At 44.9% G+C, this 12,302-nt stretch overlaps 1 protein-coding gene across 3 annotated transcripts in view; it reads left to right on the top strand.

The window, feature by feature from the left end:
• The window catches only part of SESN2 (sestrin 2), a 45,995-nt gene that overhangs the window by 11,449 nt on the left and 22,244 nt on the right, over window positions 1-12,302 (top strand). For 2 of the 3 annotated variants that reach the window (XM_032227161.1, XM_032227160.1), the window contains exon 2: window positions 8,429-8,491. The exons of the other annotated variant lie outside the window; for it this stretch is intronic. In XM_032227161.1, the coding sequence (XP_032083052.1) occupies window positions 8,429-8,491 (63 nt within the window). The remainder of the gene's footprint in view (window positions 1-8,428; window positions 8,492-12,302) is intronic. 3 annotated transcript variants of the gene reach the window in all.

Raw genomic sequence — 12,302 nt, 5'->3', positions numbered from 1 at the left:
GTCTTCCAGTCAGCCCCTTCCTTGATTAGGAGAGTCTATACCAGTGATGGTAAACTGAGTGGTCAAACTGAGCGCATGTGAATGGAGCCCCAGAAACTTGGAGGCCAGTTGGCCTGTGAGCATACGTGTGCCGGCCACCTCGTCTTCTGGTTTCCGGCCAGCTGATCTTTGCTTGTGTTGGAGCTCCGGAAACCCAAAGACCAGCTGGTCGGTGTGCATTTGCATGCTACCACCTGTTCTTTTGGTTTACATCGCATGCATTCGTGCTGGGCAGCTGCTCTTTCTGCGTGCCAGAGCGCTGGAAACACAAAGACCAGGTGGCCAGAGTCGTGTGTATACACACCGGCCAGCTGGTCTTCAGGTTTTTGGTGCTCCAGCACGCACAAAGATCAGCTAGCTAGCATGCATACGCACACCGGAAACCAGAAGAGCAGCTGGAGACAGAGCATGTGCCCACAGAGAGGGCTCTGCATGCTACCTCTGGCATACATGCCATAGGTTTGCCATCACAGCTCTATACCATTCTGGACAAATAGCGGTCCAGTCTCTTCTTGAAAAACCTCCAGTGATGGAACACCCACTACTTCCAGAGGTAAGCCAGAAATTGAATTTAAATTTAGAAGAACATGTTGATGTCATTCTTCGCCTGTTAAAAATATCTAGAATCAATCTCTTTGTTTCTTAAAGGGGGAGGATGGGTAAGCAATAGCTGGTTTGCCAGTTGTTTTAACCTGACCTGATGTATTTAAGCTTTAGCTTTTAATGTTACCACCAAACTGCTAAAAATGATAGTACTGAGACTTGGGAGATTTTGAACTCTGTTATCAAGGGTGCCGAAATCATGAAGAGTTCAGAGCAAAGCTGAATGATGATCAACTCTGATGAATAATAGGTAGTCTTTGACTTATGACCCATAAGGGAGCTTACCCTTCAACGGTCGTAAGTCATGATGTCGTACAGTAAGTTACCCAATAGACCAATCTGATTGTTGGATCTATTTGTGGTGGCCATTAAGTGGCCACCATGATCCCTAAGTGTAATTGGAGTTCGTTAGAGGCCAGTTTTGGTAAAAACCGGAAATAAATGCGACTTTTTTGGCAAAAACATCATAAAACAATGGTCATGTGGCTTGCAGGATGCTGCAAAAAGCCATAAATGATGGCCAGTTGCTTGGAATATGGTCACTGGGGGAAGGGAGTTCAGAACCAAGTCATGTAAGTTTTCCCAGGCAGATCCGTCATAACCCCAAGCAGCCACTAAATGATGAGTCATAAGGCAAGGAGTACTTGAACACAAGTTTGCACTCATCTCCAGCAGCTGACAAAGAAAAGAAGAGATCTTCAAGATCTTTGTTGTAGATTGAAGAAGAGAATGATATTTCCTCCCTGTTCAATGAATACATTCTAGCTGGGCTGAGGGTAGAATCTTGTCTAGCCATAATGGTGGAATATATCTCCATTAGAGGAAATCCAGGGCAGGCTGTGTAGCACTTATAACTGCACTCCAATGCTAAGATAACAACTGGGGAATTCCAGAGGAAACAAGTTCGATATTACCCCTGCTGTCCTTGAGCATCTGTACTCATGGTAGTATTAGCCTGTGGTAGTTATGGGGAAGACTTTATCTTTTCCCAAGAACTCTGGGTTAGCCTGTTAAGGCACGTTTTGTGTTGACTGATATTTGTGAGAAGGAGTGATGAAGCCAATCATGGTTATCTGAGGTTTTTTTAGCCCTCTCTATTTCTGTGTAACCCAGTTAGATCTCGTTGTTTTGGAGATATAAACCCAAGATCCCTGATTTTTGGCACTTTGAGAAATGCTTATGAGTCTTTAGCTCTGGGAAGTGAGGAATGTTGGATTTGCAAACAAAGTTATTAGTGGAGGTTTTCCTTTGGTTTCAGTATTTCTACCAATTAAGGGTGCGGTGGCTCAGTGGCTAGATGCTGAGCCTGTCGAATCAGAAAAGTCGGCAGTTTGACGGTTCAAATTCCTAGCGTAACTGAATGGGCTCCCGTTACTTGTCCCAGCTCCTGCCAACCTAAGCAGTTTTGAAAGCATGTAAAAATGCAAGTTGAAAATAGGAACCACCTTTGATGGGAAAGGTAACAGCGTCCATGTGCCTTCGGTGGTTAATCATGCCAGCCACATGACTGGAGATGTCTTTGGGCAGCGCTGGCTCTTCGGCTTTGAACAGAGACGAGCACTGCCCCCTAGAGTCGGGAAAGACTAGCACATATGTGCGAGGGGAACTTTTACCTTTACCAATTATGGGCTTGTCTTTTGTCAAGAGAATCACCTGGTGGGAAGTGGAATTATCTGAAGTTAGACTGGATGCATTTGAACTTTTTGTGGGGCTCTTGATAGAAAGAGGTTGCTTATAAGGATGAGAAGCAACCATGGGCAGAAACAGGACTTTTAAAGACTAGAGGAAGAATCTGAAAAGCAATGAAGATGGGAAGAGATTGAATTAGAAGCGATTGTTTTTCAAAAGTCACAAGAAGCCGCCTCTACCTGCTTACCTTGAACTGGCTTGTAGACTTGAATAATCAATAATTGGGAGTCAACCAATTCTGCATTTGTCCATGTTCTCCAATCTAATGTCCTCAAAAAAATTGACCTATATGCTAGGATGAGGATGATCGGGTTGCGGGCCAGTACACCACACTGAGGAAGACTGTCTTGACTTCTCAAGTTACTGTCGTACTGGTATGTGATAGTATCTAGTATCTTTAGATCTTGTCCATCCTTGAAGAAAAGGGACTTGTGATTGTAATGCAGGTTACCAGTGTCCTTATCCAGTGGGATCAAGCACAATATAAGAGGTTAACAACTGGTTATCCCAAGATTGACATCTAGATCAATATGGAAAGTGATTTGGCTCCATGAGTGATAACTTGATAGCCAAGTAGTTGGTTGAGATCTGAAACCATGAGGGTCAAAGTGAGTCATATCACCACACCTTTTGTGGATTGGGAGAGAAGAAATAATTCTTGCAGGATCTAATCTGGGTCAGTAACCAGGACCAGAGGTTCAGTCTTCCAAGCTTTCAGTCTCATTCTCAGGAAACTTCTCTGAGAGGCTTAGTCTTCTGAGCTTTCGGAGGCGTGCTGGAGACCATCCTCGGGGAACGTCTGTCTCTTATCAACTTCTGTCTCTCTTCCTTGTGACAAGAATTCCTGAGGATGGGCTTCAACACGACTCCGAAAGCTCAGAAGATTAAACCTCTGGTCTCATAAACTATTCTCATAAAGCTAGTGTAGTAATAGGGGATTGGAAATTTGGAATAGAGAGATAGGATTGGATTGGGATCACCTTTGATTTATTTATTTATTTATTTTGCCTTAAGTACTGCAAATCTTGTTTGAGCAAAATCCAAGCCATGCAGGCAGATTCTAGCCTCGAGTGACATGTGTGAAATCAACTGTTAACTGGTAGGAAAACATCCAGCACAAAACAACATGTTTGTGGTGCAAATAATCAAATTTAAAACGTAAAGGAGTGGGGGAGGCAGCCTGCTGCCTAATTGTAATTAAGGTGTGGTGTCGTTGCATCTAAATCTATCTGGAGAAAGAAGAAGCTTGCCAAAGATTGAATAATGTTGATTAAGTATTCAGAATTCCTCATATTTGCTGCTCTTGGCTAAAAGACACTGTTAATGCTGTACAGGTTGTCCTTGACTTTACACAGTCAGAAGTTCCACAATTGGGACTAGAATTTCTGTTGCCAAGCCAGGCAGTTGCACACCCAATTTTACAACCTTTTTTTTGGCATGGTTGTTAAGGGAACCATTTCAGTTATTAAGTGCCTCATGTGGTTGTTAAGCAAAGCTTGCTTCCCCCATTGACTTTGCTTGTAAGAAACCACCTAGGAGATTGTAAATGAGGATCACACTCTCTAACTGTCATAAATACGTGCCTTTTGCCATGTGTGTGAATTTCGATCGCATGACCGTGGAAAGGCTGTGACGGACCCGATGTAAGTCACTTTCTAAAAGTGCTGTTTTAATTTCGAACGGTCACTAAACAAATGGCTGTAAGTCGAGGACTATTGATCTATTGATCTATAATGTACATCTATTGATGTACATTAATATAATAATAGACCAGTGTTTCTCACCTTGGCCACTTGAAGATGTCCGGACTTCAACTCCCAGAATTCCCCAGCCAGCATTCGCTGGCTGGGGAATTCTGGGAGTTGAAGTTCGGACATCTTCAAGTGGCCAAGGTTGAGAAATACAGTAATGGGCAATCAGAATGCAATATTGTGGGTGCTACATCCCTGGAGGAGATTGGACCACCATTGGTCTAAAATGATACAGGGTCTCCTGCTTGAGCAGGGGGTTGGACTAGAAGACCTCCTTCCAACGCTGTTATTCTGCAATGTGATATGATACGATGTTAACCACCCGGGTGATTTATCTTTTGAAACAACCTTGCCCCATTATAATGCAAGTAATCCTCGACTTACGACCACAACCGAATTTCTGTTGCTAAGTGAAACATTTGTTAAGTGAGTTTTGTCCTGTTTTTCCACCCTTCTTGCCACCGTTGTTAAGCGAATCACTGCAGTTCTTAAATTAGTAACACGGGCGTTAAGTGAATCTGGCTTCCCCATTGACTTTGCTTGTCAGAAGGTTGCAAAGGGGGATCACGTGACACACACACCCTCCCGGAAACACTGCAACCGTCATAAATATGAACCGAATGCAAATCACGGGACTGTGGGGAGATACAGAAATGTCCATAAGTGTGAAAAAGGCCAAGTGCCCTAAGTGTGGGAAATGGTCCTAGGTCACTGTGGTAACTTTGAATGGTCACTAATTGAACTGATGTAAGGCGAGGACTGCCTCTACTTTTTAAACATAGTTACCCTTTGCTGAAGCACCTGGTGCTGAACTAGCAATTTGGCAACCTGTGCCAGCTGCTTGGCTCTTGCCCTGCTGTTTTCCTTTGAGGGATCACGTGTGCGCTTGCTCTCTCGCTGGCCGGCTGGAAAAGACGCCTGCAGAGTCAGCAGTTCTGCAGGCTTTATTTTCCACAAGAGTCGCACTTGCTCACTTCAGATATGTGTGTTGCAGGGGGGCGGAGTGGGGCTGGTGTTGGGGAGGGCCAGAGGGTTGCGGGGAGCAGAGGGGTAAAAGCTGGTCTTCCAGAAAATCTTGTTTGGGCTTCCGGCTGTCGGTTGCTGGCTTCTCTCCATTATTATTTATTTTTTTCAGATCCAGGAGTCAGCATTTCTACGAACTGTTGACTCAGGTTGCTTTTATCTTTCTAGTGAACCGTGAGTGGGTAAAATGTGGAGATTTTTGCTTCATGTGAAGGGGAGGAAAAAAATGAGTCCTGCTCCATCCCTTAGTATCCAAGACAGCTTTACTTATGCTTTCAGCATTATTTACGTTCTGTAGTGTAACATCTCTAAGAGGAGAACAGATTGACACATTACGTATCTGGCACGGATTCTGCCCGAACAGGTGTGACTCTATGAGATTTTAGTTTGCAAGTAGACTTATGCCTTTGAGTGCCAGTTTCCAAAAGTGTAACTATTTTAAACATCATGCAGGCTGGATTCATGCGAAGTTATAGTTCTTCTTAATCATGATTCTATTTGTTCACGATTCTAATTGACTAAATCAGGAGCAGGGACCCACCTGCACAATAGTCTAAGTCAGTGTTTCTTATTTTTCTCTCAAGACCCCTTCCCACTTTTAAAAATTATGGAGCACCCCAAATCTTTTGTTTGTACAGTGTGAGTTATATTTATCAATATTTACTATATTAAACATTGAAATTGATGTATTCACTGTACCCCTTCTCAGAATTATAAGATGGGAGAATAGAACAGAGCAGAGTAGAGTAGAACAGAACAGAGAATAGGAATCTGGAAGGGACCTTCGAGGTCTTCTAGTCCAGCCCCCTGCTCAAACAAAAGAACCTATACAATCTCAGACAAGTGACTGTCAAATCTCTTGTTAATTGTCCTCACTGTTTGGAAGTTTTTCCTTAATTCCAAGTTGTTTCTCTCTTTGATCAACTTCCAACCATTATTTCTTGCCCTGTCCTCTGGTGCTTTGGAGAAAAATTTAACCCCCTCTTCTTTGTGGCAGCCCCTCAAATGCTGAAATTTTAATATTATATCTTTTCCGACAAGGGCTGGAAAATAATTTGATTTCAAGGATCCCTGAGAGGGGTTTTTTTTTTGGGGGGGGGATTCCCAGGTCTCCTAGGACCATGCATTTAAGAAACAATATACTAAGTGATAACCCCATAAATTTACAAACAAGGTTGCCTCGTTATACACCGTGTACTAAGCCAGTATCTCACATGCTGTAAAAACTGCTGGGACCGTTCACCTTTATAGAGCTGTCAGATTTTAAAACAATCATAAGAAGGAAAAAAAGAAAACAAAGGATGAAGTTTGCCTAAGAAATCGCAAGGTTGATCGTATCCCTTGATTTCGTGGCAAGGAGTGTGTTTGCTACGAAGCCACATCAAAGAGCCTTAACAAGCCCTCGAGCTGATCGGCTTTACACATCACGGCTGAGCATAATTTTCTTTGTGAAAGTTTCTCTGTGGTAAGAGATTGGAAGCTGTGGTTGTTGGGCGCATAAAACCTCATTCTTGGAAGAGACGTGCTTAAAGGAAACAGCTCTGTAAGAAAGGGCGGTCTTAGCGTGTTGGTTAAGAAGATGTGAGCCAGTTCACATGTTCATCCTGCCTCAAGTTCACTTAGAACAGGGGTGTCAAACTCAAGGCCCGTGGGCCAGATCCGGCCCACTAGGTGCTTAGACCTGGCCCGTTGGGCCGACCTGGAAACAGGGACCGGCCTGCGATGCCTCTGCCAGCAAAAACAGGCTCCCAAGCTAAAATTCGTCCAAGAAGTGAACTGAAGAAATTTCTTGGATGAGAAGCGAAACGATTTCAAGGGACACCCCCCCCCAAAAAAAACCCCTACCTTGCCTTTTGGAAGAAGCACCTTTGTGACTTCCAGGGACTCTTATCATGGCAATTGCTTCATGGCCTGTCACATTAGGTTGCTGTGAAATCTTAATGAAGATTTTCTTTTTAAAGAATGTCTGAAACAGAGAAATTAGTCATTCCTAACCCAGACAAGCTGTTGTTCTAGTGCAGTGTTTCTCAACCTTGGCCACTTGAAGATGTCCGGACTTCAATTCCCAGAATTCCCCAGCCAGCATGGGGAATTCTGGAGTTGCATTCTGCATTCGCTGGCTGGGGAATTCTGGGAGTTGAAGTCCAGACATCTTCAAGTAGCCAAGGTTGAGAAACACTGTTCTAGTGCAAATTTCACCGCCAATAGAAAGCATTCTACATTGAAAAAAAAGTGTTTCAGTCTGTATTTTCCATAGGACAAAAAAAAAAAAAGTGACTTATACTGTCAGAGCCCTGTGTTTACACACTGCGGTGAGCCATACCTATGGGACTAACTCTGGTTTTAAGTAGCTCTGGCCTTCTGCTTTGGGGTACCATATCAACCCACTTATGCAGAGAAGAATTTTGGTGTGTGTGGATATGTTTGCAGCCTTATTGTAAAAAATAATAATAATGGTGGGATACAAATAAATAAACATTGGGCATGCAATTATTCTGGAGCTACTGCCCTGTAGAGCCAGAGATAGAATTGGTGCCACCTTGAGATGGTGGAGGGAGGGAGGGAGGCGTTTCAAAGAAAGAAACATCTGCTTTCTGTTGACTTAGTCATGGAATTCACCCAGCAATGGGTAGGATCAGCTGTCTTGATAGCCTAATAGCCTGGAGGGTTTTCCCCCCCCCTCCTTCTTTTCATTTGGCACCGTCAGCTCAGCGAAATAAGAAAAGGAAACTGGGTTAAAGATCTCCAGCTTCTCCAGGGCAGAGGTGGGTGTGGGAAGTGAAGTAAAATGAGCAGCATCTCCGGCTGATGTAAGCCTGAACTCCATTACACAGCACGGATGTCCCGATCCATAGCAAGGAATCCTGGTCCTTGGCGGTGGTGGAGGTTGGGGCAGTTGAGGTCAAATATGGGAGCTTGTTATTTGGGGGTTGGTCCTCAGCCTCACTGCCTGCCCTGCTATGCACCTGGCTGCACCTTAAGTCAGTCTTTCTGCTGGGCTAACCAGTTTTGGGCAGGTGCCTCTGATGCAGTTCCTGCAGCCTTCCCATGGGAGGGGGAGGGGGAGGGCAGGAACAGTTTATCAGCAAGCGGTTTTTTTTCCCCCTGGGAAATCGGGATAAGGATTGCTCTGGGCTAGGTGTGCTCCTCTCTGCCCCCCACCTTTGCTCTTTGGCCTTGCGGCTTTGTCTTCCTCCTCCCGTTGGATCCCTGCCGCTGTTTGATCCCCGCTGTCGGGTGGGCGCTTCCCTTTGAAGCCTTGAGGACAACAGGGGTGTGTTCAGGATGGGAGTGTCTTGTAACATCCTTTCTTTTATTCCCAGGATAGAGGGATAAAAATCCCCCAGCTGGGAAGAGGCCCCAGTTCTTTCATCCCAGTGGAAGAGGTAAGGGGATAAGCACGGTTTCTCTTCTCCTCTTCCCTCTCCTTTCCCATCTTTCCTTCCCTCTCCTCCTTTCCTCTCTTGTTCCTCTCCCTTCTTCTCTTCTCCTTTTCATCTCTTCTCTCTCTTCCCTCTCCCCTCTCTCCTGCCCTCTCCTCCTCTCATCTTATCTCCTTCCCTCTCCCTCCCCTCTCCTTCTCTCCTCTCCACCCTCCCATCGTTCTTCTCCCTTTCATCCTCTTCTCCCTTTCCCCTGCCTTCTCCTCCTCTCCTCTCTACCTCTCCCATCTTGTTGTTCTCCCTTCTTCTCTTCTCCCTTTCATCCTCTTCTCCCTTTCCCTCCCTCTTCCGTCTCCCTTCTCTCCTGCCCCCTCTCCTCTCTTGTTCCTCCCCTTCTTCTCTCCTCCATTTCATCCCCTTTTCCTCCTCCCCTCCCTCCCTCTCCCTCTCTCCTGCCCCCTCTCCTTCCCCTCCTTTCCCCTTCATCCTCTCCTCCTCTCCCTCTCTCCTTCCTTTCCTCTCCCCTCTCCTCTTCTCTCCTCCTCAGCCTGGAGTGGGCAGGGATGGCTTTGCAGAAAAAGAGCTCGGCATTCAATCAGAGCTGCAACAAAATGTTGCACTTTTTCATGGCTGTTCAAAGTCCAGCATGTCCTCCTCCTGGAGACTACGAACCACTGGGAGAAAAGGCATCCCTTGTGTTTGTTCTGCTGTCTCACGTGTGCATCTTACTAAAGCACAGCATCTGTAACTGTAGTTTGCAGAATAAACTCCAGTTTACAGCACAATACAAAGAATGTGTCTAGCTTCACATAATACCTTAATCTAGTGGTGGGATTCAATTTTTTTTTACTCCTGGATCTGTGGGCGTGGCTTGGTGGGCGTGGCAAGGGAAGGATACTGTAAAATCCCCATTCCCTCCTGATCAGCTGGGACTCGGGAGGCAGAGAATAGATGGGGCGGGGCCAGTCAGTATTTACTGGTTCTCCGAACTACTCAAAATTTCCACTACCAGGTCTCCAAAACTGGTCAGAACCTGCTGAATGCCCCCTCTGTCCTAATGCATGGTTACTTTAGTTGGTGGCTTTTGGAAAGGGGTGGGAAGGAGGGTGATGGGGGAGGACCAGATTCTATGTTTCTCCTCAGGGTATTGGTCAACCGAGTGTTGGGTAAACTCAAGAAGGGTGTTGGGTATTTAGAATTAGCTCTTCCGTCCATTTCCCTGAAAATCTGTTTGCATTCCATCACTGAAGTGCGCTGGGGAGTTGCCCTTCTTCCGAAGTCCTTCAGTCCAGGCCAGTAAACAGAAGCTCCCTTTTGAAACGGAGGGTGATTGGCCAAGGCAGTTGGTTTGCTTTGTCCCCCCCCCCCCTTTCTGTGAAGCCATGCCAGTGTTGCAAGAAAGCTGTGGGCTGGGCACCGTTGGGAGGTGTTAATTCGCCAGTAAGCCGGGCATCTTGCAACATAGGGTAGATGTGGTTTATTACTTATTGCAGCTGCTAAGACCTTGGCTTCCTCATTATTTTTTTGGCTGTGTGAGGAGAGAGAGAGAGTGATAGCTTTGCCCTGGGGGTTCGTCATCGCCATATTTATCAAATGACCTTCCCTCCCTGTGTTGCACAAACAACTTATCAGGATGACTGCCTTTCCTCCTGGCTGGCTGGCTGGCTGGCTACCCTGTGCCTGTTTGCTGGATGCCACGGCTCCTTCCCTTTCCAACTCAAAGGGCTTTCTCATCCAATGGAAAAGCTCTGGGGGTTTCCCCCTCTGCCGGCAGCTGGCCCTCTCCCTCCCTGCTGGTCCGGGGCCAGCCCCTGCCTCCTTTCCTGCTGAATTGGTGGCTTCTGCTGGAAAGGGGATCTTTGCGTGGTCCTGGACAGCTTCTTGGCAATGCTAGTTGCAGAGTGTTTGGGCTTTTGTGTTGTGAGAAATTTGCTGTAAACAGCTGGGGTTTGGGACACCTCTATCCTTTCCTCTACTTTTGTTTTGCAGAGCAAAAGGAGAAGGGCTAAGTTTGTCTTTTAATTAGATTTTTTAATCCGTCTATATTATTATTATTATTATATTATTATTATTATTATTATTATTATATACAATTGTATCACAGCAGCCAGTTGTTTCGCTGGATTTGGCATTGGTACTAGTCGGGCCCCACCCAGGGGCCTAGGACGTCGTAACGTATTTTCGTAATATGCGTGCAGATCCAAGCAGTGCGGCTTTTGCATTTGACTGATGGTGATTTTGTCAATTTTTAACTGTTTTAAATGTAATTCCAGTGCTTTTGGAATAGCACCAGTGTGCCAATTACCACTGGAATATCTCACTGCTGGTTTGTGCCATAGTCATTGAATTTCGATTTTTAAGTCCTGGTATCTTGCGATTTTTTCCTGTTCCTTCTCGGCAACCCTGCTATCACCTGGTATTGCGATGTCTATGATTGTGACCTTATTTTTCTCAACCAGTGTGATGTCTGGTGTATTATGCGCCAGTATTTTGTCCGTTTGTATACGGAAATCCACAAGATCTTACCATTGATTTTCGGTGACTTTTTCAGGCTGATGTTCCCACCAGTTGGTTCCTGTTTTAATCTTATAATTTTTGCACAAATTCCAATGGATCATTTGTGCTACTGAATTGTGCCGCAATTTATAATCAGTCTGCGCGATTTTTTTACAGCACGTGAGTATGTGATCAACAGTTTCATCAGCTTCTTTGCAAAGTCTGCATTTGGCATCATCAGAGGATTTTTCGATTTTGGCCTTAATGGCATTTGTGCAGATAGCTTGTTCTTGCGCAGCCAGGATTAGTGACCTCTGTTTCTTTCTTTAATGTACTGTTGTTAACCATAACCAAGTTTGTTCACTGTCCACTTTATCTTTTATTTTTCCAGGAAATTGGCCATGCAGTGCTTTGTTCTGCCAACTCTCCATTCTTGATTTTTATCACATCTTTTCTGTTATTATTGTTGTTGTTGTTGTTGTTGTTGTTATTATTATTATTATACAATTGTATCACAGCGGCCAGTTGTTTCGCCGGATTTTGGCATTGGTTACTAGTCGGGCCCCACCCAGAGGCCTAGGACGTCGTAACGTATTTTCGTATTATTATTATACAATTGTATCACAGCGGCCAGTTGTTTCGCCGGATTTGGCATTGGTTACTAGTCGGGCCCCACCCAGGGGCCTAGGACGTCGTAACGTATTTTCGTAATATGCGTGCAGATCCAAGCAGTGCGGCTTTTTGCATTTGACTGATGGTGATTTGTCAATTTTTAACTGTTTTAAATGTAATTCCAGTGCTTTTGGAATAGCACCCAGTGTGCCAATTACCACTGGAATTACCACTGCTGGTTGTGCCATAGTCGTTGAATTTCGATTTTTAAGTCCTGGTATCTTGCGATTTTTTCATGTTCCTTCTCGGCGACCCTGCTATCACCTGGTATTGCGAATGTCTATGATTGTGACCCTATTTTTCTCAACCAGTGTGATGTCTGGTGTATTATGCGCCAGTATTTTGTCGGTTTGTATACGGAAATCCCACAAGATCTTGACCATCTGATTTTCTGTGACTTTTTCAGGCTGATGTTCCCACCAGTTTGTTGCTGTTTTAATATTATAATTTTTGCACAAATTCCAATGGATCATTTGTGCTACTGAATTGTGCCGCAATTTATAATCAGTCTGCGCGATTTTTTTACAGCAGCTGAGTATGTGATCAACAGTTTCGTCAGCTTCTTTGCAAAGTCTGCATTTGGCATCATCAGAGGATTTTTCGATTTTGGCCTTAATGGCATTTGTGCGGATAGCTTGTTCTTGCG

This window comes from Thamnophis elegans, chromosome 12, assembly GCF_009769535.1.
Source record: "Thamnophis elegans isolate rThaEle1 chromosome 12, rThaEle1.pri, whole genome shotgun sequence".
NCBI classification, from domain to species: Eukaryota; Metazoa; Chordata; class Lepidosauria; order Squamata; family Colubridae; genus Thamnophis; species Thamnophis elegans.
The sequence above is the reverse complement of the archived record's forward strand: the minus strand, read 5'-3'. Positions and strand labels throughout refer to the sequence as shown.